This window comes from Lepidothrix coronata, unplaced genomic scaffold (assembly GCF_001604755.1).
Source record: "Lepidothrix coronata isolate B3197 unplaced genomic scaffold, Lepidothrix_coronata-1.0 Scaffold27, whole genome shotgun sequence".
In the NCBI taxonomy this organism is placed as follows: domain Eukaryota; kingdom Metazoa; phylum Chordata; class Aves; order Passeriformes; family Pipridae; genus Lepidothrix; species Lepidothrix coronata.
This window is the reverse complement of record NW_016690207.1, coordinates 7,121,374-7,148,816: the sequence shown is the minus strand read 5'-3', so window position 1 is coordinate 7,148,816 and position 27,443 is coordinate 7,121,374. Positions and strand designations below refer to the sequence as shown.

The 27,443-nt window shown below is 42.5% G+C and overlaps 1 protein-coding gene across 3 annotated transcripts in view; it reads left to right on the top strand.

Moving 5' to 3' along the window:
- Positions 1-88: 88 nt before the first annotated feature.
- ZBTB44 (zinc finger and BTB domain containing 44) overlaps positions 89-27,443 on the top strand; it is a 36,725-nt gene continuing 9,370 nt past the window's right edge. For 2 of the 3 annotated variants that reach the window (XM_017809771.1, XM_017809773.1), the window contains exons 1-4: positions 89-182; positions 17,382-18,451; positions 22,269-22,353; positions 26,852-27,015. In XM_017809771.1, the coding sequence (XP_017665260.1) occupies positions 17,401-18,451; positions 22,269-22,353; positions 26,852-27,015 (1,300 nt within the window). In that variant the 5' untranslated portion in view covers positions 89-182; positions 17,382-17,400. The remainder of the gene's footprint in view (positions 183-17,381; positions 18,452-22,268; positions 22,354-26,851; positions 27,016-27,443) is intronic. The other variant, XM_017809772.1, reaches the window with a different exon arrangement.

Here is a 27,443-nt window from a genome sequence, read left to right as displayed (position 1 = left end):
CCCCGCCCCCCGCGCGCCGCCTGAGGGGGAGGCGGAGGCCTCCGCCCCCCCCCCCCCCCCCCCCCCCACACCCCCCCCCCCCCCCCCCCCCCCAAATCCCAAATATCCCGCTCGTCCCGCCGCCTCCCGGTCCCGCCGTCATGGCCCCCAGATAGTGGCCCGGCCTCACAGACCGCCCGCAGGTAACCGGGAAGCGCGTCCAGGCCTGGGGCGGGAGGGGGGCGGTCGGTGGCGCGGCGGCCGCAGGTTCCCCTCAGGGCCGGGGGGCGGGAGGGCTCCGGCCCCGGCCCCTCTCCCCCCTCATTCTCGTCTCCTGCCGGTGTTTCCCGGCCGTGCTCCGCGACCCCGGGGCTGCGCTCGCCCTCCGGGGAATCCCGTTGCGCGCTGCACAGCCCGGGTGTCCCCCTCCCGCGGGGCCGTGTCACCCTCGCGCCGCACCGCAGGGTTCCCGCGGCGAGGGTGTCCCCTCCCTCCGGGGGTGTCCCCTGTGCCAGTGTTTGGAGGTGTCACCTTCCTCCGAGGGTGTCCTCTGCCCCTTGTGCAAGTGTTTGCCCCTCCGGGGGTATGCCGTGCCCTTCTGCCGGTGTTTAGGGGTGTCCCCTGCCCCGTGTCCCACTGTTTGGGGGTGTCACCTCCCTCCGGGGATGTTCCCTGCCTCTGTGTCTGTGTTTGGGGGTGTCCCCTGCCCCCTGTCCCGGTGTCACCCCTCCTTGGGTGTCCCCTGCCCTGAGGGGTGACTGCCCAGGCCCGTGGGTGCACATCAAACCTGTAGTTCCAGGGGGTGTGAGGGGCAGTTGTGTTGTTTCCTGCATCCCAACGGGATACCTGCTGCCTCCACTGCAGCTTATGGGAGGAATTAGAGGGATTCCCACGAGTTGTTGGGCAGAGCCTGCTGTTCTTGTGTTGTTGTTTGGTTTTTTCCTACAACAGCCCCTTCTGCACATTCTTTAGTGCCCATCTACTGGGGTCTGCTGTGCTGCCTCTGTGGCCACGCACCTGCCCAGACCTGCTCTGTGTTTTTCTGCTCTCCTTCCATCTATCCAGAATTACATTGCTATAGAGACATAAACATTGGCAGATTTTGGGAGGGTATAATCTGCTTCTTGCTTGCCCAGAGCCTGTTGCCTCTCTTTCCCACACAGTACCTCACAAAATCTGCTATCCCCGTTTCCATGTAAAGGTGAAATCAACTCCATGCTTGACCTCCAGAGCCTGTTAAATCCTCCACTCCATGAGGCTCCTACCTGTCTACAAAAAGCTGCTGAGTTTTTCCCCACCCAAGGAGACGTATCCTCCTCCAGAGCCCGAGGGATGACTCCTCCAGCCCATCTCCTGTGCTGTGGAGCCTGTTCTGCCCACTGATGAAGGATGTGTGGTTCCTCCTCCACACACACACGAGGGTTATCCCACTGATTTCCTGCCAAAAGCTGGTGCATACCATGTTGTGTATGTTTGTACACCTCAGGAAGGTGCAGCCAGTGTTTCACCAGTAGCCTTTGGGACAGGCAGACATTTCTCCTGCATGCTTCCAGGGAGAAGGTTCCCACTTTGTCCTTTCACGTCTCAGATGTTCCCAGAGATGCCCTGTGGCAGCTGTTCCAGGTCCTGCCCCCAGCTCTTCCCTGCTGCATGTGCCAGGGAGGTCAGCCCTGTACCCACCGCTTGTCTCTTCTTGGCTGCCTGTTCCACCTTTCATGGCTGAGATTCCCACTTTTTGCCTTCCTGGTCCCTGTTGATCCTGGCCTGTGATATTATCAGGTTAAGCCTACCTTGGTTTTCACTTTGGCTTTGAGGTTTTCTTTGCTGAACAGTCCACCAGAGTAAAATCAAGTAGCCTTTGTACTGCCTGGGTATCTGCAGATCCCACAGGTCTAAAATACCATCACTTTCTCTTTTTCTCGTCATATACATAATTTGTCCATTCCAGGATCTTTTCTGAGACCTCCGAGCCCCTTCCAGTGCCTAAAGGAGGCACTCCAGGCACTCCAGCTCCAAGAGAGATAGAGAGGGACTTTGGACAAGGCCATGGAGTGACAGTTCAAGGGGGAATGGTTTCCCACTGCCACAGGGCAGGGTTAGATGGGATATTGGGAAGGAATTGTTCCCTGGGAGGGTGGTGAGGCCCTGGCACAGGTTGCCCAGAGAAGCTGTGGCTGCACCATTCCTGGAAGTGTCCACGGACAGGTTGGATGGGGCTTGGAGCATCGTGGGCTAGTGGAAGGTGTCCCTGCCCATGGCAGGGGAGTTGGACAAGATAATCTTTAAGACCTCTTCCAACCCAAACCATCCTGGGACGTTTCTAGAAGTCTCCTGCTTTCATAGTTTTCCTCTGCTGAGGCCCTTGGTTTGCTGTACCCACATGGGGAGTTTCTCAGGTTTCCTAGTTACATGTTTGCCCCTGCTTTCCTTCTGTGCTTTTGCTTGGCACGAGGCTCTTCCTTTTCCCTTTCAAAATTTTTATTTTATTTTCCTTGGGGTGTATCCCCCAGGTAGCCACCTGGCAGCTCTTCCTGAGGTGCAGGTCTCCCAGTTCCTGTCCTGAGCTGATCCCTGGCTCCCAGCTGAGTATTTCTATAGACAAGGTGATGTGTTGTTTTTCACATGTGGGACACACCTATGGCACTGCTCTGTGGACCCTGCAAGATGATGCTGAGTGGGAATGACTCCTGTGCAGGCAGGTCACAGACCAGCATCCAGGAGCCTTTGGGGTATTTTGAGTGCAGAGTGTTTTTCTTCTGCCATGGAGGTCTCTTACTTGATGTCTACACGTGACTCAGGTCTGAGTTGTGATGCACCTGAGGACCTTGCCTGGGTTTAAGTACAGCTATTTAAGGAGGTGGAACTGAACCTGAGAACTCAGACACGGCTCTCCCAGTGTAAATGCTGCCACTGATATCAAACTGTTTATTCCAGAAACCAGTTACAATGCTCTAAGTGTCTCTCCCTCGAGACTACTTGTATTTAAACAGCTGGTTTTAATCCGAAGCTTTAATTGGCGCAAACAGTCCAAGCAGTCCCTTTCCAGGGGGAGGGAATTTCCAGCCCTACTTTAGTCTCCCCAGGTGGGTGTTGCAGGGATGCTGACTTGTCAGGAGGGAGGATCACACTGGATTTGTTTACAGGGTGAGAGAATTCCTGTTTCTGTGACTGAGGCTTGGAGGGGGGAGAGTGTCCTTATGTATTCCTTGTGCAGTGCGTAAGAGGAGTAGTGAGCGAGTGAAACTGAATCCTTGCCATGTTTGTTGCAACAGGAGGTTAATCATAAACTCTGGCACTTTCCAAAGGGGTGGTTTCATTCTGTGGTATCTGTAGGGAATTGTGCTGTTCAGAGGGTCTGGTCAGCTGTTTGCCAAGAGGATCAAAAGCAAATACAGCTTCCCCCTGACTGAGGTTGAACAAGCACCCAAACATTGGTTTTGGTTGTATCCCATGACTTGCTGAAAGTATTTTTAAGTCCTTGTGAATGAATGTGTGGTGCCTGTGGTGTGTGAGGTGTTCGTGTAACCAGGACCAAGTCTTGGGTCCTTCACACTTGTGTGAGTTATTTCAGAACTTATTTCACCGGCCTTGGCCATTACATCTGGTAAACTTCTTTTTCAGTGGGCTCAGAGAATGTCTGAGTGTATGGGAGAACATCTGGTGGTATATCTCCAGATATATCACTTCTTTTAGCATTGTAATCCACTAGTTTAAACAAGAAGAAAGTCAAACTGTGACAAAGCAGTGATGCTTCTGCTGGCACGTGACAAGGAAGGAGATGTCCCCTGACGTAGAAGGGGTTGTCTTATAACCCCCAGTTATAAGTAGGTTATCCCTGCTCAAATTATGCAACTGTGCAGACAGCCAGACTTCAGGAATTCCAAATGCTTCAATGTGTCAAGTACTGCCTTCTAAATGAAATGCCACAATTGCAGAGCCTGTTCACAGTCTGTCACTTCAAATACAACATCGATCTTGGAATCGCGTGTGGCTGAGAAGGGGCAGCAGCTTAATTGCTCCTTCCCTTGGGGAAGTGTTGTGTGAGATTGCAGGAGCCAAACCGGTTGGGAGAGGTGCCTCTACCTGTGACAGCGTTTCCATATGGAAGTCAGTAGTTATAAGTAGAAAAAAAAAATCCTAAAAACATTGATTTCTGTAACAAATTGCAACTCCTCACTCTTTGTGGCTGCGGCTGTTGCCTCCAAGATGCAGTTTCCAGCATCCAGATCTAATTAAATAGTTGTGTGCTTACTGCTAAGTAAACATTGGAGTCCATTACTCTTAGCTTGCCTTGGAGATCAAATTGATTCTTCTAATGGTTTCACTGGATGAAAGCAAATGTACTGGGATTTGTGCAAGGTGCCTAAATGAAATGGTGGTGGTAGGAAAAGAGCTGCAAACCCGATAAAATGGGATGACAGGAACCGTAAACGCTCAACTTTTAATTTAATTCTTACATTCCAATTAATCAAGTTAAGGAAGGGACTTAAACTGTGCATTATTTGTCAATAGCATGTTTTTAATGCATTCCAATTCAGGACTGGTGAAATAATTATTTCACATGAACAGGTTTATCAGAGCACGGGAACGATGGGATAATAAGGACTGCAAAAAGTGTGTTGGGCTCAGCATGTGGTGTGTGACAGTGGCCGGGAGTAAATCATTAGGGGAAGAGTGGAGGAGCAAACACAGACAGCTCAGTCATGTCCCCTGTGCATCTACCGCACTTTGGGGTTTATTATTTGGGGTGATTTGACCACAATATGTGTTTGCCTGCTCTACACAAGAAGGCTGAATAAAAGCATTTCAAAGCACGAAGAGATGCTTTCTAAAAGGACACTTTGTACTTCATCTGTGATAACATTATAAACATTTACTGTGTGTAATGTTTTATATTCAAAAGTATAAGTGAACATAGTAATTGTAGTGAGAGATATTTTAGTGGAAATATAGTTAGAGCTACTGAAGAAGATCTGAGTTTATAAATACAGCTACAGATGGTGCTTGATAAAGCATTTTGTATTTGGATATTACCAAGAGTGTGTTATGGAAAAACTACAATTTCAGTGATACTTACCAGAGTTAAATCTGGTGGAAGGTGTTGGAAGCATGAAGATGCCATGTCCTGTGGAGACCTAAGAATCCTGGAAATTACTAGTACGTTTGGGAATAACTGCTGAGTTAAGGGAAAGTTCGTCCCATGTTAGAGACAGATATTGACAATGTTGGAGCTCTGTGGGCTGACAGTTTCTGAAGTCTTCTGTCTTTGTTTTCGGGTTTTTAAGTGGATAAATGCCCCTGTTATGAAATACCTACTGTGAGAAGTTTCTGTGAAATGTTACATTTAAAAAAACCCACAAAACTCTCCTTGGATATGGTTCTTCCAACCCAGCATTGGCCATACAAGGGCAGGCAGCTGCAGCCTGTGGAGTCGCTGTTCACCTGATAACATGATTTGTAGATAAATACAAGGATTTTTAGTTTGGGGGCCAAGAAGAGCTCCTTTTAGGCATTTATCTGCATAAATGAGTCATTAGGAAAATAAAGGGTACACGTAGTGCTGAAAGGGTGATGACACAACCACATTCCTGCCTTGCTTGAGCTTGTTCAGGATTCTTTATAGCTGCTTCCGTTGGGAAGGTGGCTGTTGTTTATATGTCTGTGACACCTTGACTAGCTGGCAGCAGTCCATGCCGTCTGGATTATCCCTGCCTTTTCTCCTCTGCAGATTGCATGGGATGGGAGGCTTTGCCGTGATCTCTCCCCTCTGCTCTTCACTCAGGTTTTTCCTCGGTGTTGCTTCCAGCACTTGAAGTGTTAATGGGGCTGGGGTGCTGCGGGGAGAGTTGAGATTTGCATTGCACTGCACAAAAATTCATTATTTATAGTTAACGTGGATTTCATTGCAGTATAACACTTCCTCGTTAATCTAGAATAAAAGTGAGAGAGAAACTGCCATTTTTTGTAACCCTACAAGAATCTTTTGGTGTGAGTTACAAAACCCATGCCATTTTGCCTGATATTTCTTCCACATTCTAGCACCAAAAAGGGCTTGGAAATTTTTACTTTCATGACTAATTTAGGAGGCTGACTTGAGTAGTCTTTCATGTATATTTTTCCCGAGTTTATATCGATATGCTTTTCTGAGAGTGAAGACTGAAATGCAGTGGGTAGCCATGGTAAACCAAGAAAAAATAGCTTTCTGGAATTAGTTTAAACCAGCAGGTTGCTGCCACGTGACAAATGAAAGTACTTTATGGATATTTTTTGGCAATTTGCAGTACTTAAAAGAATTTAATTTTCGATTGTATTTTTTTTTTTGCTGCTTTTAAAGACCAAGGATTATAAAACTGAAGCCTTGCTTTTTATTACACAGAGTGGGAAGCAGTCATGAAACGGCTTTTCTACACTGAGAAATTTGGGGAAAATTTAACCTGAATTTGCACGGAGTGAACGTGTAAAGAAGTTACTGAGATCACGTAAAAATTATGCATGAAAACTGCCATTGTTAAATTTGAATGTGTGCCTCAGGGATGTAACACATCAGTCCTATAATCTGATTACATTCGGAGGCACTTCCATGTGTAAGGATACAGTGACAACTATGAATTCACTTGTTGCTTTTATTCTAGTAAAAAAAACCTTAAATGGAGATTTGTTTCATATGTTGATGACACAAACATCTTACTTTCAGGACAGATCTGGTAGTTTGATCATGTGCTTTTTTGGAGAGCAGATGAAAAACAGTACAGGACAGTGAATCTGCTGTGAAATATCCCAAAACACTCTGTCCAGTGAAGTTCATACATTAATTTTTATTATGAGAATAAAGGTAATTCAGTGTGGAACAAGGCCTTTTAGCAGCTACTGCTCATGTTGTTAAATGAGCCTCAGTTTTAAGTACTGTCAGAAAATTTGCTTTTATGTGTTACATGGAGCACTAATGTGAGATTCCTGCAATGCAATGTTGAAAGTGCTGGAGGCTGGGGAAGGTGGCATTTATCTGGTTTGCTTATTCAACCATGTGAAAGCTATATTAGGCACATAAACTTTATGCCCTGCACTGCAGCTTCAGAAAGGCAACAAGTTAAATCTGAGTCCTTTGAAATAGTGAATGGTAATACTCTGTTCTCCCAAAGAGCTGACTTCAAATGATCACACCAAAACTCCAACAACTCTGTCAAGGCTGGGGAAAACAAGACAATTCTCCACAGATAAAGTTTCTTTCAGAGTCTGGCTGTTGCATGAAACACGGATTTTGTTGGAGCCAGCAAATTTGAGTTATGTAGGAAGGTACAGAGCCTTAAAAAATGTCATTTATCTTAATTATGTATCTGTAAATGGTCTCAAAGAACATCTTGTGTTGCATAAAAGTGGCCAGTGGCGTCAGATCAATTTACATACAGCACTACTGTCCTGCCCTGATTATTGTAATCTCTGCTTTTAATTAGATCCTGAGATTAAGAGCTGTCATGCTGATCAGTGAATTTAATGTATACTCTCTCAGTTCTGGCTGGAACGTGGTTGGTAAAGTCAGATGCTCTGAAAAGATCTATGTTTACTTTGCAGAGACGTTAAGGGGGAGCTGCCCAGAGAAGGAAAATAAACCAAAAACCCCCTCTTGAGAATCTTTCAGGAGGTGAAAATACATATTGACAAATACCTGACCAAAAATGAGGCATTGCAATAGGCTGGTGGTTCTGGGGGCCTTTTGGTTGGCTGTAATTTAATAGTGTGGACATCTTGCTCCCAAGTTACTTTTAACTCATTGGCTTCCAGTTTACAGCTCAAGTCCATTATTAACTCCTTAATATATCATGTCAAATGTTAATTTCCAACTGATGGATTTCCCATGAAGTTCCTTCTGTTCCCAGGATGCCAGTTCTCAGTCATTTGTTTTTATGCCTTGTGCTTAACCTTTTCATCAGCATTTTTTGAACCAGTGTCTTTGCTATAACAAGTCCTTATGGCACTTCCCAGGTGAACTCTTTAACCTATTATTTCAGGTACACGAGTTACTTTCTTTCAACCAGCTCCTTAGCTTCAGTTTGTCTCTTCATCTCCTTGTTCTCACTAATAGCTCTAGATCATGTTATTAAAACATTTTAATTAAGGTCTCATCATAGCTGGCATTTCCTCTTTTTCTGAAAAATACATTATCAAGTTTGAGATAAAGACTTTAACTTCAGTAAACACAGGTGGTGTCCCATTTTCTGTTTGTTTTCTTATTCTTAAGTCTTTTTTTCTTCAGATTGTTTTTATTTCACCACATTTCTGCAGTTGTATACAAACAGCTATAATCATATATCTTTGAGAGATGAAAACATCTCTATATTTTTAAATAATCAGACCTTGTACACTAAATATTTGAGAGAAGAAATTATCACAGTGTTAATGTTGCCAAGCTTTTTTGCAGGTGTGTGTATTAAAAAAATGAGACAGTCTTTGAACAATCCTGCATCTTGTGTTGCACTGACACCTTTTCCCTGAGAATTCAAATACCAGTGTTTAATCACAGCAGTGTCTAATGGAAACACTTTTAGATTGACTTCTAATGAAAGGAGTGGTAGCATGTTTTACACACCTACAGTGTGATCTTTAATCTGCAAGTTTTATCTGGGCCAGGAGTTGTAGCTGTGCTTTAATCTTCCTGCTGTGTTAATCCAGCATACTCAGTGTCATGTACAGAGCTCCAGGTTGTCTGAAATTCCAGCTCTGTGACACTTCCACAGTTAAGAATGTCCTGGTTTATCTGTGTATTGGTTATCAGCTGCAGATACCACAACTCTCATTTGCCTGAGACATAAGTGATGTGCAGTTCCTGACATAAAAATTAAAAAGAGAGGTTTGCAGTAGGATTAAATTCTCCTACCAGTTTGAGATCAGTCAGGAGAAAGTCTTGCAGGCCCCTTCCTGTAGGCAATATATGCAGGATGATGAGGGACAAGAATAAATCTGGAAGCATCACTTGCACGAGGAAATTACAAGCCAGACACGTTGCACATCATGTTTGATGTAGAAACAGCAATTCCTGAAAAATAGTGATAGTTTGACAAATGGTTTTCAACTTTTTCTTTGCTATGACATCCCAGTACCAGAACAACAGCTCTGTGATGTTTTATGTTGGATTTAATATTCTAAAATAAAAGTAGTAGACATGTACACCTCTTTCTCATTACATGAGAAACATGTTTTGGGGTTTTTTACACTATTATATGCTGAGGCAGCATTTAAAAGACGGCATGAGGATGACTTTGGTCATCTCGGTCTGGAAACTACTCTTTTTATTGGAGCTTTATAGTTTAGACAACTGAGATATTTTGAACTGAACAAGTAGTTCTGATTTGTTCTTGGGCTGCATTGCTTTAACAGTGCTTAATATCCGTGGTGTAAAAATACTGAAGTTCTGTAAAAACAAGGAGGAAGTAGAAGCACATGCTAAAGGTGCTGTTGGCTTTCTGGCAAGGAGAAGTTGAAATAAAGTGCCAGAAAGGTGCAGAACTGGATTTCAAGAACGGTGCCATTCCCTGTCCTGCCAGGCAGCCCAGATTCATGGAATCATAGAATCCCAGGATGGTTTGGGTTGGAAGGGGCCTTAAAGCCCATCTCATTCCATCCCGCTGCCGTGGGCAGGGACACCTTCCACTAGCCCAGGTTGCTCCAAGCCCCGTCCAACCTGGCCGTGGACACTTCCAGGGGTGGGGCAGCCACAGCTTCTCTGGGCAACCTGTGCCAGGGCCTCACCACCCTCACAGAGAGGAATTTTTTTCCTAATATCCAAATCTGACCCTACTCTCTGTCAGTCGGAAGCCACTCCCTCTTGTCCTGTCGCTCCAGATCCCTGTAAATAGTCTCTCTCCATCTTTCTTGTCAGCCCCTTCAGGCACTGGCAGGGCACAGTTAGGTCACCCTGAAGCCTTCCCTTCTTCAGGCTGAACGATCCCAATTCTCTCAACCTTTCAGACTGAAAAGGTCTTTTCCAACCTAAATATTGTATGATTTTGCAGGACAAGGTTAGTGTTGAGTCAACACTAACTCAGTCTCTAAGGGTACTTTGACTTCCCCACAGACCCCTTCTATTCTGCTCAGATGAGCTGAGTCCAGACAGCCAAGCTCAGGGGACATGTCCTGAGGGCAGTGGCAGGTGAGGGATGAGCTACTGAAGTTCTGAATCACTGTGCATTCCAAGCTTTGGAACCCACTGTAAGTGATGGATGAGCATGACAAAATTGCTAAGCAGGCCCTGGACTCATCATGACAAAATGAGAATTTTTGTATCTATTTTTAGGAATGGGAGCTTTTTCCTTACCCTCACACCTGGTGCATATCTGTTCCCCTGCCACTGAGTAAATCACACGTTGAGGCACACGGAGAGCTTGAGTTGGGTGTGTGCAGCAGCACTGTTGGTTTCTGACCAAATCTCACACTTTGCTGTTGGTAAGAGTTAAAACAGAAAGCCAGAGTAGGTGAATTTTTTGCTCTCTCTTGTATAGGAATATACTTCAAGAAGTTAACTATATTAGCTTCTTCCAAAAAACCAAGAGTGAATAAGGCCCAGTTGCCAAAACCAGTGACTGTGTTTAGAGTGATAAATTGCAGTGATGACAAGTGGCTGGGAGCCTCAGCATCTGAGGGAGAAGGGGGGTCAGCTCCTGGATTCAACACTCAGCTGAAGTTCCAGTCACAAAAACCAGTCTAAGATAATCTGTGCTCTTCTGTGCAGGGAAAGTCTGTTGGTGCTGTTCCCCTAAAATGTGCATGTAAATGTTTTCTAATTTTATCCTCTCAGGAGTGTTCTGTTGCAGCTGACCTACCATCTCAACTGACAATAAAACCATTTTGTAGAATTAATTGCTGGGTTTGGCACCCCACTACTTGTCTCAATGCTTTCACCAGCCCTGGGAATTAAAACGCACCTACTAGATTTGCATCGTGCAAATTCACGTTTCCATGATCCAAGTCATTCTCTTCCTATCCTTGTGAAATATTAATGTTTTCAATAGCAGTGACAATGTGAGTCAGTGCTGTGACTGTGAGCTGGGACCTTGCCATGGCCACACACATCTGCTTTCTTCTCATGGCATGGTACAGTTAAAGCTTTTGTTTTCTGTTATTATAGGGTTTCATTTTGGGGAAACTGAAGAGATCTGTTAGGAGTAGGAAACACATATTTCATGGACACCCTGGGTCTGCCTTGTTCCTGCATAATTATATTGGAAGGGAAGCTGTTGGATGCTTTTTCTCCTTGTCTTTTGCAGATAAATACTATTCCTAATGGAATAAATACTGTTCCTGATGGTCTGATGGAGAACTTAAAGACATACTGTGTGCTTTTGTACCTGCCTGTTTCTTGCCCTGCAGAGGTTTACCTTGGTTGCTGCCAGAAGTTTTCATGGGTGCTGTTACAGCTCAGGATTTCCAGATGTGCAAATCTTTTCAGCAGTTTTTTGTAAAGAGTTTCAGCCTTGGTGTTTTGACTTTGTAAACCTCAGCTCTTAGAGTGCTCATGAGAAACTTTTATCTAGATGCTTACAAATGTATTTAAAATTGGAGAACAGGGAGAGCTTATTGGCACAATGTAGTTTCCATGTGTTAAACACTTAGAGACTCTGAAAATTATGTATGTTATTTACACAGACCTGGATCAGTTTGACCCATGGTGCTTCCTGATAGTGTTTTATCTGCCTCCACTAAGCTTAACTCTAGTGCTGGAGTACTGCCTGCCACCCTTCTGCAGCAGCCTCTGGTGGACTCTACCTAAAATTTAGGAAGATATAAATTTTAGAATTTGAAAAGTCTCTTTACCAGGAGTTTTTCAAAGGAAGAGGTGGCTGCTTGTGAAGCAATTTGCATCCTCGGAAAGTATTCTTGCAAATAAAAATAAAAATTAAGTGTTGAACATAGGTACAAGCTTGGGTGTGAGTACAGAGCAGCCAACAAATGCTTTCTGGGGATGACACTAATGGTACATGAAGGCAGTGGCTCAAAATCTCTGGCACGTGAACTTGTCAACAGTAGTGTCCAAAACCCCAATCTTTACAAAATATATGATCTTGTCAAGTACAGTATTTCTGGAGTACACAGGCAAAGCACAACACACTTTTGTATGCCTTCTGCTGTGAAAGGGAGTGTTACTGCTAACGATAAATGGGTGGCTTGTAGAACTTCAGGCCTTCGGCTTGTTAGGTGAAATTGCTCTTCCATTCCAGCGCCCAAGTGGAGTCCTCTGGAGTTACTTACCTGCCATCAGCCATTCTTTGCTGGGCAGATCTTCCCAGAAGACTGTCCCATGTGCAAAGAACATACCCAAGAACAAAAGACCTTCAAACTCCTTAAAACAAGAAGTTGTCTTCTTCTGAGGAGCTGGGAGGAAAGGGACACAGGAGTGTCCTAGGGTATTTCAGTGGAGTCACTTGAGAATCAGAGTCTGGTTCCTGAACTGAGAGACCAAGGGCCAGCTCAGCCCCAGCACTGAGCTCCCAGTTTTTCACAGGGCATGGCATCACCTCACTCCATGTAGAGGCTGGAGCTCAGCATCTATTTCAGGTTTAACAGAACGGTGTTTATGCCTCAACACTGGTTCCTTTGTGCACTCAGGGTTTTAAATCTGCTGTCCTAGAGGAAATGGAAGTTCTGAAGCCCTGCATACTTCCCAGGATGGTTCATTTCCCTAGTCCTCTCACCCACTGCAGCCAAAGGTTACAGGTTTGCATTCCACAGATTCCAGAGCACCAGAGTGGATGCTGCACACTGATGTGATTCTGAGCACAGAAGCCTCCTGTTTGCCTCCTCTTTTTCATGAATACCATCAGGCTTGGCTGTGTTGGACTGAGTTCTAACTAGGTTTACTGACCTGGGTTAAAATACGGTTTTAAATAAAGTTTAGAAAGTGCTGTTGATTTGTTTGAAACAAGAACAGTGTGGCAGCTCCAGCCAGCAGTTTGTGAAGTGAAGCAGGGCCAGATCTATAGTGGAGATAGTACCTTTTATTAGGCCAGCTGCTCTTGGGGAAACAGATGCGTGTTTAGATACACAAGTATTGCAAGGCTGAAATAGAAGTAGCCAACTTGAAGTTAAATACGCACTAAGAGCAGTTATTCTGATTTAATCGTGAACTTAATTATACAAACCAGTTAATTTGAGAGAGGGGGGTGCTGGTACCTGTGCACTGTAGTGACAGAGATAAAGTGATCCAGGTCACATGTTTATCCATGTGGAACATTTGTCTGTGTCTGGCTGCTGCTGTTGATGGGATGGTGCTGCCAGTGCCCAAGGAGTGATCTGCATTAAAAATAAATTAAAAAAAATAATTAGTGACCTGATTTCCACCATGGGCTCACACACAGGTAAGTGTACCTAAGGGATTGCTGAGAATTCCCATAAAGGTGGGAATTTCTTGAGCTTTTTGAGTACCAAAGCCAACATGGCATTTATGTATCTGAAGTCTGTTGATTTCAGTATTCAGAAAAATTTAGTGTTTTCATGCTCTAAGTTGCCACTGGTGAGGATATGGAGGTTAAAGGTGGGGTGGTAGTTTTGTGGTGCTAAAAATTACTTCTGTTGTAAAATGATGTGACTTAAGTGAGAAACTGAATGTGAGCAGTTCTGTGAGTTTCGTTCAGTGACTCTTCCAAAAGATTATTGTAGGTACCATGTTTCAAACCCAATGATTTGAGGCGCAGCAGAAGGTGAATAAGGAGCTAAACTTGGTGTACATGAAGTAGGCAGGTCACGTGAGGAATATTTTTCAGTTCTGTTCTAGTTTCTTTTCAATTTACAGTTTCATTACATTATAACATTACATTTATAGAGTACAGTTTCTTCTTTATGGTTTCTAAGCACAGAAACTTGACACATGTTTAATGCCAAAATAGTGAATGTGACTTGGTAACTTGCTAAAACTTGTTTTTCGGTAGCCTTGAAACAGTCAGAATGAGCTGAGTTACCCTGAACTACTTAAAGGTCAGGTCTCTGTTAGTACTCCTGGGAGTAAAAAAAAACCAGCTAATTTTCAACTAAATTGTACAAAGTCTGGTACAATAGCACTTCCCTTCACACTGCTTTTGGCTAATAGTGGACAAAATTCTCCTTGCTCTGGAAGTCCTGTAGTGCTCATGTTTGAATTCTCACTTTCTCCAAGGATCTGTGCTTTGGTGGTGAATCCCCACACATCTCCAGGGCAGGGATGGACTCTGGAAAAAACATTCTCCTAAACTGCAAATGTCTGTTCAATACAGCCTATTAAATATGGGCTAAAGTGTCCCACTGGGAATATCTTTTAAAACTTGTGAAAGTGTCTTTAAATTTCATCGTGTTTTCCTAGAGCTTAGAAATACTCCATGAGTTGTGGGCAAGGTGTGTGTGCCTCGGGATTGTGGGGAGGAGGAGGAAAAGCTTCTGTCTCTGTGATACCATCCCTGATCCCTGCTTGGAGAATCCCTAATGGTTTGTGGCTCAAAGATGAACAACTTTGCCAGCTCCAACCCACTTATCACTTAGTTTAGGTGTGCACCTTGCTCTCCCCACCCCAGCACTTGCAAGGGAACAGGTATATTTAGTTCTGGATTTTGGTTCTGTAATCACTGCTGGATCTGCCACCCTGCACTTTATGGTCCAACAGCTCCATCAGGGACTGTCTGATAATGGGAAATCAGACGTGCCAAAATGTCATTTCAAAATGGTGATGGGACGGAAATGTTGGACTTGGGGTGAAACTGTAATGCTACAGCCCTTTCCCCTCTTTGGTCACTGGGAGTGCAGCTGTAAAAATGCCCTGTGCCACGGAGAGATTGCCAGAGAGAGTTGATCCATTTTATAACTTGGCTGCTCTAGCACGCTCAGCTTTTCATGTGGAGAATATTTTCAAATTGTTTAAATTATCTTCTAAAACTATTTGATGTTTTTACTTCCTCATTAACTGTAAGGAACTGATATTGTTTGCCCTCCTCAGCCCACCCCTTTGGATTTTCTCAAAAATACTCCTTGTCCACACTGAGGCCTGGATAGGAGCCACTTGTTTAAATGGTGGTGTCAATGCAATGAGGGGGAAAGTCATTTTACAGAAGTGATTTGACAGAGCAATATCCCACATTCATGGCAGGAACGCTGCTCCTTAATAAATTTAAATCAGTTTATTGCACATCACTGACTTCCACTATTTTATTTTGAATTCTGTAACCAGATCAAGGTCAAGGAAGCAAAAGATGAAAGGAGAAGAGGAAAGGAAGCCAGAGGAGGGGAGAGGCTGCAGGAGGGGGGAAACAAGACAAGGAATGGTTCAGAGCAGGGCAACAGAGTCGAGCTCTCACTTAAGGACTGAGGGATGAGCATTTCTCACTCAGCTGAACAGAAAAATGGGTTATTCTGAGCCTACAGGAACTGGGAGGATTGCTCTTGATTTTCTCCTTGTTCGTAATGATGTATTGGTACTGTTTCTAAATACCAGATTGTTCTGTGGATAGTCCTTGTGAATGTTTTATTCCTTTTGTAGCCAGTTGCTGAACAGAAGCACTTCTGGACTTCTGATGTGCCAAGGAACTGCGGCAGCGCCTGGGATTTCAGAAGAAAGGGTATCCCAAGGCCATTTTAGAATATGCTGTTACAAGCTTTTACTGTAGTGTTTTGGTCTGAGATCAATGGAATATGCTTTTCATTTGATTCATGCTGGAGAACAAACAGTCTGGATGTTCAGATGCCTCTTGAGGTCGATCCATTTTCTTTCAGTGAAGGAAGTGTTTTGGTTGTGCTTAACTTCTTCCTCTGCACTAGTGTGAAATCTCATTTTAAACTCAAATGGCCCTTACGGTTTCTCTCAGACTTTATATTGTCAAGTGTTAGTTAATCTATTCTCTCGAATAGTTCTTTTTTCTTCTGTCTGAAAGGGTTTGAGTATCAAAAGTGAAACCCCAGCTACAAGAAGCAGCCAAGTGTAAATGTGTGTAGAACAAGGTAGGCTCTGACAGCTGCCATTTCAATATGTGATATTTGGAGCAAATTGTTCCAGACTTGCTCTTTGTAGCTGAGAATCTCCAAATGAGCAACTTGTAAGTGTGGTATGCTTTTGTGTATGTGGAAGGGAAAGAAGGATGATGTGAAGAAGCTGCTGACTCCAGGAACTAATCAGATCCAATTATGTTGTTGATGTTTAACCCAATGATATTTCTATATTGTGGTAATTGTGTGAGGCCTGTGGAACACAGAAAGCCTTGGGGGTTAGGGGGTGGGGGACTTAAGAAGGTGAAACACGGTGGGTTGTGTTTCGTTTACAGTGAAATAATTCAGAAGAGTTTGGAGAAAACCCAGGAACTGATTTTCTTGGTGGCCACAGCAGTTCCAGTTCCATCCCAGAGGATGTCTGGGCATGTGGCATCTTGCTTGGCACTGTCTTTCCCCTGTGTACTGCAGAGAGAGTGAGTGGTGGATCAGCTTCACCCTCCTCAAATCAGAGTAATTTATTTTTTAGAGGCTGCTGCAGCCCTAAAATTTGCAGCCAGTGTGGGTCACACCTCCCATTCTTGCACAAAACACAAACGTTTGCTCCCACATGGAGAGAACCCAAAGAAGGGAGGTTTTTATTGTCAGAAGAAAAAAGTTGCCCTCCTTGTATTATTTATCACACATATAAAATCAATATGTATGTATTTGATTGAGACTTAAACTTTCCTTTGAGGTTTCTAATGCATTATGTTTCTGAAGGAATTTTCAATAACTCCTCACCCTAGTCCAAAACTGTTTATTAAAAGCAGCTTTAGGCAATCGGTACCTGCACTGCAGCAGGAAAACAGAGCTATTGGCAGCTGTTGTTTTATGTTTACCAGCTTGAACTCTGGCCTCTGGAAATTCACATTGTAGTTTCTCTAAAGCTTTTCTGGAATTAAATACGATCTCTGGGAGATTTACTTGCTCCTGCACACTTGTAAGTTGACCCAAGCTGACATCTTTTCCACTTAAAAGAAACATTCAGCACTCTGTCAGGTTTAAGAACTGTGAGCAAGAGTTTCCTGGGCCCAGAAGATAAAAATACAGGTTTCTACTCACTGTTAGTTAAAAAAAATGCTTTTGTTTTAATATTGCAAACATTTCTTTGAAGTGTGTTGGGTATTTGGTTTTGAGTGGGCAGTAGCAAGAAATACAGGGGTTATTTATTATATACGTATAGAGAGATAGATATAGGGAGATATATATAGATATACATATAAGGATAGACTGCAAATAATTTGATCTATGTTTATGAAAATTGCAAGTAAGTAATTGCATTTCTGTAGAATTACTCACTTGCACAATCTGGATCCTAGAAAAAACTGATCTGAAAGAATTTGGTTGAATTTTCTTCTTACAGAGTCTTAGAAAGCCACTTGACTTCTGCTTTCTGACATGAAAATGACAGTTTTCCTTTGTTCCAGGACACCTGTGATCTCTTGTATGTGGGAAGAACGCTGGGAGAACCATCTAAAAATGGGTGTTAAAACATTCACTCATAACTCCCCTGCTCACAGTCAGGAGATGCTGGGGAAGCTGAACATGCTCCGCAACGATGGGCACTTCTGTGATATCACCATCCGTGTCCAGGACAAGATCTTCAGGGCGCACAAGGTGGTCCTGGCAGCCTGCAGCGACTTCTTCCGCTCCAAACTTGTGGGCCAAGCAGAGGACGAGAGCAAGAGCGTGTTGGACCTGCACCATGTGACTGTGACTGGGTTCATCCCACTGCTGGAATACGCTTACACGGCAACGCTGTCCATCAACACGGAGAACATCATTGACGTGCTGGCTGCAGCCAGCTACATGCAGATGTTCAGCGTGGCCAGCACGTGCTCTGAGTTCATGAAGTCCAGCATTTTGTGGAACACGCCCAACAGCCAGCAGGAGAAGGTGCTGGATGCAGGGCAGGAGAACAGTGCAAACTGCAATTTCACCTCTCGCGACGGCAGCCTTTCCCCCGTCTCCTCTGAGTGCAGCGTGGTGGAGAGAACCATCCCTGTGTGCCGGGAGTCGCGGAGGAAGCGCAAAAGCTACATCGTTATGTCTCCTGAGAGCCCCCTCAAATGCAACACACAAACCAGCTCCCCCCAAGTGCTCAATCCCTCAACTTCCTACCCGGAGTCCAGAAACCAGCCCGTAGACTCGTCCTTAGCTTTTCCCTGGACTTTTCCTTTTGGAATCGATCGAAGACTTCAGTCGGAAAAGGTGAAGCAGGCGGAGAACTCACGGACTTTGGAAATGCCTGGGCCCTCCGAGTCCAACCGGAGAATGACGGATTACGTGACTTGTGAGAGCACCAAAGCCAGTTCTCCCCTGGTGATCGAGGAGGACGTGCGAGTCAAGGTGGAAAGGCTGAGCGACGAGGAGGTGCACGAGGAGGTGTCACAGCCCGTGAGCGCTTCCCAGAGCTCCCTGAGCGATCAGCAGACAGTCCCGGGGAGTGAGCAAGTGCAGGAGGATCTCCTGATCAGCCCACAGTCTTCATCCATAGGTACGACCATTTCTGGCCTTAGGTATGAGTATGTACAGAAAAACCTCTAATAGGCATGTGTGCACCTGGGATTTTACTGGAGGAAACCTACCTTGTGAGTTTTTATGCTTTAATTCAGTGAAATGGCCTTTTTTCCCTGTTTCATGAAATGTTACTTATAAACTTGGAGTTCTTTAAATAACTTTGCAGAAGGCAGCTGAGAAAGGTAAACCCTCCTCATTCAGCAGAGGTTGATAACTCCATTTTACCTCTAGTTGCCTAACTGAGGGAACTAATTCTGCTTTCATTAGTGTCAAAAAGACACTGATCTCAGCTGAACCGCAGCACCAGATCTGAAAGGCTTGTGCCTGTAGCCATAAAGGGTTACCACAGGACTTTGCATCAGGCATCAAATCGTGTATAATTGTGACAGAGAGCCTTTTTAAGAGGATTTGCAAAATAAGTGGTGAAACACTGTCGTCTTAATGCCCCAGACAAAAATAAAACTACACAATCATAATATTGAGAATCTTTCCATTTTTGGAGGATTTGATTCTCAAGTTGCTTCTTCAAATGCTGCCAGTTGCTGAGAGAATCCTTTTTTTTCCATGAAAGATTATTTGAAGCCAGTTTTGGGTTCTTCTAGCAGGCTGTTTTTTATTAGTAGCTAATACTTAAAGGTTACTGGAACAATCCCTTTTTTCCTCTGCTCACAGAATGCATTGAATGGCTTTTAGGAAGTCAGAAGGTAAGAGGGTTTGCAATGTTTCTAGTTTAATTACCAAAATTTTACCTAAGTCAGCTATTTTATTCTCAGTTATGTGGCTTGACCTATGCTTGGTAGAGTTTTTTTGATGAAGTATCTTTAATAAAGCCTGTTTTATTTGCAGACTGCTCTGCTTCATTCAAATAATATGTACATGAAAGGCTGCTCCAGTTAATTAAATAAATAAACTACAGGAAGGTTAATAAATGTAGCCTGGTAGCATTATTTGTTTGGTTTTGGTCAGTGTAACACTTGCCTTCTCTGGAGAAAGTGAGATCAGTCTGACCCTTCCTGGATTGCAATACAGTAAGTGCTGTTGAAATATTCAAGTAATACTAAAAAGAAATGAAAATATTTCCTACTTATGCCATCCTTTGCTGTTGAATTGTTCCCCAGTTCGTGTAGCTCATACGTTGATATTTTAGATTGTAATGCTTTTTCCAACTGAAAATGTTTTATTTACTGGAGACAGGGCTGTTTACCTTTGCTTAGTTTCTATCTTATAGTTTATAAATCTTTAAATGTAGTTTGCCAAAATAGTGGATAAATTAAAAATATAATTTTTAAAAAAGCTTTGTTTGCTGGTAGTTTGCCAGGAAAAGCAGTCCTTGTTCAAGAACAGGTTTTGTTTGATTCAGTTTGTACCTCATTATAGTCAGAACTTCAGAAAGGTCTTGTCGGGGCCATGTGATAAGACATGCAAATTATCTCATCAGCATAATTGTATCAGCAGAGGCAACATAGAACACGTAAAAATAATGATTAGGGAAAGTTAAAAATACCATATCGGTGATACTTATTTATACATTTAAGACATATATCATACCCAGACAGCTTAAAAGGACAAATTGGGTGTATACTCAGGATTACAGATGAGTAGTAAATAACCCGTAGAAGTTTTTGGAGGGTGTCTCTCAGAGTTAGAAGTGTCAGAAAAATTGTATTTCAAAGGCAGCTTGAATTGGGAAATGGAAGTATGAGACTGGGGCTGAATTGGAGAGAGTTAGGTGCCACTGAATGCTATGAAATCTCAACTTCTAGCACAATCAGTGTTAAACAAAAAATACTTTGAAAAGTAGTAGGTAGGGTAGGGGATCTCAGGCCTTAATGATTATAATATTAAACTTAAATCTGTCACCGGTGTTAGTACAGCATGTTCTGCCTTAAAACAGCTGCAGAGAGAAGAAAAATGTGCCAGGGCAAAATCTTTAAAGTACAAATCTGCTCTTTGAATATGTTCGAATGAATATTTAGTGGCCTTTGCATAATAACCACCCTCTGAATGGTTTTTATTCACATTTTTGCTCTAAAGAGAAACAGCGCTCTTCCTTTTTAGCACAGTGGACATGTACCTAATATGTGATACAGCACACTTGGTAGCCAGAAGGCACTTTTTACCTCCCAAAGATGTCTTTCTTCGTGCAGTAATGTAAGAATAATAAGTGGAGGCAGCAAGATGTGTTAAAGTACAGCTTTCTCTTCCCTGAATGTATTTTCCTGGTATAATTGCATATATTTATCTCAGTGTTTTATAGTGCATTTATAAAAGCATTCCTACCTCTCTCTCTGATATCGCAAAAAGCTCTTATTCACTCTTTGGGCAATTTCAAGAATTGTTCATTTGCAATTTATTATATTTGGAAGCACTTTATAATATGAAAGGAGACATGGAGCAGGACCTTGATAAGTAAGTTATTATGGTTACAACAATAGCTGTATTTGAGAAGATGTTTTCATAACTCATTAGCACTGTTGGCGTTTGAGAGGTGAAGGCATAAAATTAAACCTAAGAGCAGTTGGGCTCATTTTTCAGTAGACTTCAGGTTAAGTATTTCATGAGAAAGAAGGATAAATCAAAATGGGATTAACTTTTGTAACTTTATAGATTGCACAGTTGATGAATTTCCCAAATATAGGTTGTCAGCTCTTAACAAAATTAAAAATTTTGATTCGTAAAACTTCCAGAGATGCCATTTTCCTCCTGTCACTGGCCCCATAACATGGCATCACATTAAGACAGGAATCTTGCACTTCAGGAAAGATCTTTCATTCTTTTTGGCAGAATATGCATATTTTCTGCCTCACTTTCCATGTCTTTGTTCCTTCTCTTTGGTTTTCCATTCGGTCTGACACTTGCCATTGTAAACCCAATGCTATTTGATTTTCCTAGTGAGCTTTAGTGTTCCCAAATTCAGATTGCTCACATACCACTCTCTTAGGAAGCAGAATTATTTTTACCACAGCAGCAAGAGCATCTCCCACCACTGTCCTAAACTTTGCTTGTTCTCAAGATGGTGGTGTAGGGAGAGAAATCTCCTTTCCCATCTTGTCTCCTATGGATTCAGTGGTAGAGATCCAGAGACCGTTTGGCCAAACTCCTGGTGGTGATGAGGGAGGCCCAGCTGAGCAACAGCCATATGAGATGAATGAAGTTGTGGTTTTGTTTTAGTGCTTCTTTTCCCTTGGATTCTGTTCCCAGACTTATTGAACTCCATTTTCTCAAATGTTGGTGCATTAAACAGAGCTCTGGAGTGATTTTGTGTGTACATTTCTCTTACAGGTGTTTGGTCTCTTTTGTGTTGCATTTCTAATTTCTCAGAGGGTTCTTCCTGTCTCAGAGGCTTATCATTAAATGAAGGCATTATCAATTGATATATTTATGGAATATTTGGATCCCAAAAGCCATGTAGTGTAGCAGGTTTGAAGTCTTTATTGCTCAAGAAGTCTTGAATATTGCTGTAGTCCCTTTAGGTGAATGTAACTTTTCTGTTTTACAGTTCTAGTACTGGATGGCTTTTGAAAACTGGCTATATTTAACATTTCCATTTTCTAGGTGTGCCAAATATGTGTCCTTTGTTGAGTTGTCAGTTTAGTAGCTAATCTGAGTAGAGGAGAAGCTGACTGGGAACAGGATTCTTCTGAGTGTTCTAAATGACTTTCCCAAGGCAATTTCATTCTGTTATCACCAGTAGCATCTATCAGAGATTGGGAAAGCAAGCTTGCTGTGTATTTCCATGCCCCCCATCCCTTTTTGAACAGGTATTTGCATTAACTTGCCCTTTTCTCTCCTAGGCTCCATAGATGAGGGAGTTACGGAGGGGTTGCCCACACTCCAAAGCAGCTCTGGCACCAACGCTCACGCAGACGATGACGATCGGTATGTACCAACCCAGGGTGCAGAGTGTCCTGCACAAGTGCTAGGCTGTAATTACCCCTCACAGCCTTAATTCCACGATGTTTGGTTGTTCCTACATCTAATTCTCTGTGTTGCTCAGAGTACAATCAGCTTCTGGAAGGGTAGATGCTTTAGGAGAATGTAGGTGATGAAAGGTCAGAATTTGCTTTTCATTTCCTCTCTATCTCCAGGGAGCACTGGTGAAGAAAGATATTCATGGTTTTTTGCTGTTTCTTCATCACTGCTCTTTATTAATAAATTCAGAAAAACCCCTTTACTGTGAAACATGCATACTAAAGCTGCTACTCAACCCCAAAAGCAGCAAACTGAAAAAAAGGACCTGGTCCTGACTTCACTAGACGTCACTACTGCCATAAACCACATAACAGCCTTAAATCTCCTCTCCCAAACTCTCTGCCTGTAGCTTCTTACCAAAATGCTGTATGTCACTTGCAGTAAATATTTGGCAGCCTTTGCTGTGTTGGGCTGAGTGATTTATTAAGGGAATCCCTTATAAGGAAAGGCTGGCAGAGAAAACCAATCTAAAACAGGTCTGTTTGGTCAAAGATATATCATAATTCTGTTAGAGCCAAGTGATGGCATACAGGAGTACACACAACTGCTTTGACTTCTATTTCTTAGTTATGCCCTTCCTAAGCACATTTTTTCAAACTGGCTTTTGCAGTGTTTTGTCAGATAACTGGGTCTGTGGAAGAAGTGTGAACCTTTGGGAGTGTTCCAGAAATTGTGTCAAGTGAAGCTCCCTACAGAGATAACAACCAAGAGCTGCATTTTCATAGCTCATAAAAATCTTTCCTGCCATTTTCATCTAAAACCTGTCCCACTGTAGGATTAAAAAGGGAAAATAACTGCTTAGATAAGAGTTTTTTGTATGGAAGATTTTATCTGTCTGCTAACAAACCTCAGTATAAAAATAACACCCAGCACTTAGATTGAATTAATAGTAGGAGCACATGTTGCATTAGAACTAATCCAGGTTTTTAAAGCTGTAATTGTTAAGTCAAGTGGACTCATATATTCAACACTGGATTATTTCAGAAGTTTCCTATAAAATTGCACAGTTGCAAGCCAAACTGCCTTGAAAATCCAAAAGATATAAAATTCTTTAAATGCACTGAAAATTCTCACTAAAAGATCTCTTCCATGCAGAGGAGGAAAGAGTATTTTCCTTCGTTTATGTCCAAATTTGAAAATAATTATTCTCAGAATGACAGAAGCATCAGCAAAATGAACTAGAATTTGCACCTTGTTTATAAAACAATTGAACTGACAGTTATGGGAATTTCAGACTCCATAACAAAGATTTTCTACCAAGTGATTTGTTTTGTAAATTCAAATGAAAGTGCCAAGGCTGTGCTTATTCCAAGATGGAGAAAATGTCCCTCTATTTTGGTTTTGTTGGGGTTTTTTTAATACACCTTTAGTTTAAGTCCAGGTTGTACATTTCTTTACTAATAGAGATTCTCAAAAAATGTCAAAATCAGTTGTGAGTGGCCAATGCAAATTTATATTGAAAAATATAATTTATATATTTATATTCCTAAAACAAAGCAATAGACTAGTCCATTTAAAATTCTAAATATTACATCCTTACCACTGTGGAAAGAATCATAAATATTTCAAAATCTAAAATGTCTTATCTCTTGAGTTTCTCTCTTAAATAATTAACATCATTAATTGGGCCTCCTCTATAATCAGTGTTTCATAAACACCAGGTCACATGTAATTGTCAGCTTAATAGACACGTAGGAATCTGTTAAGTATTAAAATTACTGTTTCACAGTGAAGTCTGATCTATTCTTTCTCTGATATTTCACGTTCGGATTGTAAATCACTTTCTAACATAGATCTGTAATTCAGCTGATTTAACAGTTGGTCTGTATCAGTTTGTGGCTGTATTTAAAAGGAGTTGCAAAGGCTCAGTTATGAAAGGTTTCCGATCCAATAAAATGAGAACCCCCACATTTCTATAATAATTGTTATTTACAAATAGAGAACATTTCTAGGCTCACTGAGCATTTTGGCATTCACATTTTTCTGAGTTTAGTTTTACATAATTAAATATGTGTGTAATCTCTTGGTGGAAAGAAGAAAAAATTGCAAGCAGAATATTTCAGTGAAAACATTTGAAACCTATGTTTTTCTGTAGCTAATACAGAAATTCTCAGAGATGTCAGACAAATCTCAACTGTTAAATGCCACATCTATGACAAGTCATGAAAAATTGAGTATTTGTGGAAAAGAAGCAGGGGAGAGAAAATCTGGGTGTGTTTCCAATATCATCTCTAAGCTGTGTCACCAGTAGGTATTTCATCTTGCTTGCATTATGAGCATGGGAAAGACAAGCCTGTCACTGGTAGCTGGAGAGCCTCATGATTCCCATTGGATCTGCTTTAACCAGCCCCTCTCATCAGGTTTTATAGAGAATAAAACCAAACTTTATTTTAAATTTCTTTTAGGCAGTTGTGCCCATTGCACTTCTCCTTCAATGGCAGAGAAGGTGGCACCAGTATAGGCCTTGAGGGTGAGAGAGCCTGACAAAGCTGGAAACAAAAAGAGAGCTGTGGCTCCTCATTTCTGCCCTAGTTTGAGTGTCTCCTGAGAGAGCTTGCAGGAGCACAATGTGCTTTTGCCTCTTCACAGTGCCCTAATGCAGGAATGAGGGAGGAGGGACCTCAGGAACATGTCACAAAACCCAAATATAATTCTTATTTGAGCACACTACCTGTGTGTCTGTTCTTTATCCAGTGATCTGTTCACAAAGAGGAACAGGAGTGCCAGAGTTGGTCAGAAATTCAGTTAGAAAAATCAGAATGTATATTTATATTTATTTCAAACCCCCTCAACTGGCTTTTTTAGCTCCCAAAGTGGCAGTGAGCTACATTCCGCCAGGCCCAGGACATGAGCTGGTAACTTCCCTCTTGCAAGTATTTCCTTTATCAGAGAGCAACAAGTCTGTCAGCATCTCTTTTTTCCATCAGCTCTCTGTGTATAAAAAGAAGTGAAGAACGATAAAATTTCTTCTACAGAGCAAATATTATTCCAATTCCATATGAGACCAGAAATCCTTATGGGTTTTACAGACTGAGTGATACCAAACTCCTGCAGGAAATTGCTTCATCTTGTGTACCTGGTGTTATAGTCTCCAGATAAATTTTGCTTCTGAGACCCATCACTGCCCTCCGACAGATAGCCCCTGTCCTCACAGTTGAATTGACATCCATTTCCAGAGCAGATAAAGACAATTTAGGTATTGATTTTAAAGAGATGATTCTGGTTCTTGTCTTTCTGTGCTGATCTGCTCTGTGAAGGTGTGTGTGATGTGTAGGGAAATGTATTTGTGCAAAGTGCACGTTTCATTCCTCTGAATGTTAGAAGTCCACAAATCCAGCCTGACCTGGAAACCAGCCCTCTGGGCTCGAGGTGCAAGGATTCCCTCAGTTAGGGAGACTTTCTAACTGTGACAGGAGACATCATTGTACTCTTTTCTAAGGACATTTTAGACACTATGGTTTGGTAAAGCTAAAATTGCAGTGTTCTGGCCACAGAATGAATGTTCCGGGTCAGAGCAGTTCCCTGCTGCCAGTGATGTCTGATCTTCCTGTAGGCTCCGAGCAAGCTGAAATATCTATTTTAACAAAAAAATATAGACCTTAATGCTCAGGGAATGGAAACCTCAGGTAAGTACAGATTGTCATTGTTCCTCTGTTTGTACCAGCAGATTTGTTTTTATTTCACTGTGCCCTTTAGCAAGTTCCTTGCCAGAGGACTTGGATTAGCAAGGGAATTGTAGTTCTCTTAAACAGTTTGCAGCTAGAGGCTATGTAGGAGCAATTAGTCAGTTTTAAATAAATTACTTTGAAAGTTAAATTGTTCCTATTACAGCCTGTGTGCTGTTTTCTAAACACAGCGCTGGAGCTGTTTGAATCAGACAAGGAGCAAGTATTGATTCATGAGATTAATATTTTAAACTCAGAAATATGTAATTGTAGATGCTAATATTTGTTCATGGAACTTGGATTGAAATGAAAAATTAATTGGCTGCAATTTCATTTGTAAATACCACTGAAGCTGCAAAATACTCCTTTGCTTTCAATTTGCTCAGCTCTTTAAACTCTTCCTCAGGGACTGTTTGCTGATTGCAAGTCATCGATAAGCCTGAGAAAATGCCCACGCCTGGAAAATAAAGTTCAGTTTGCAGCTGTGCTCAGGCCTGTTGCCCAAAGAAAACACAAGTCAGAGGCTGTTCCCTGAGGGTTTGTTCAGATGTGCAGAGTCAGTGACTGTAAGATTTCAGGTGTAGGTCAGACATTGCTGTAGAGACAGAGATTTCCAGCATAAAGAGAGATTTCAAATGTGACGTGCCAGTCTCTTCTCCTCATACAAATGTGCTCAAGGTTCAGATTTCCATGGTTATTTCTCTGGCGTGCCTGTAAATCAGTACCTTTTTTCTTTGTAGTCTGGAGAACGTTCAGTATCCCTACCAACTCTACATTGCTCCTTCCACCAGCAGCACAGAGAGGCCCAGCCCCAACGGTCCCGACAGACCCTTTCAGTGTCCCACCTGCGGGGTCCGCTTCACTCGCATTCAGAACCTAAAACAACACATGCTCATCCACTCAGGTGAGAAATTCCCAGCAATTCCTCATTTATAGCCTCGCTGTGCAGCAAATGTAATAATGCAGGTTTTTTACTCACCTCCTTGAGAGCTGATTTCAGCAAGACTGAGTAGAGATATGTCTAGTTGAATGCTTGTTTTGATCCATGGAGTCTGACTGATAGCTCTGCTCAGGGATGATTAGCATTTGTGTGGATCTGATTGCCTGAAACTCATCAGGATAAGACATTTTCATGATAAAGATTTGAGATGAAATAAAGTATACTTGGCTTTTTTATTATACAAAAGAAGTGATGTAGGTTGAAATTCTTCCTCTGATGTGTTGTAATTGTCTGCTGTGTTTTAGAGGAGACTTGCAACCATATGAAAATATTATCTATCCTTGCATTGAAGAAAGTTATGTGCCTTTGGATCTCAGGGTTTTTGGAGGGAT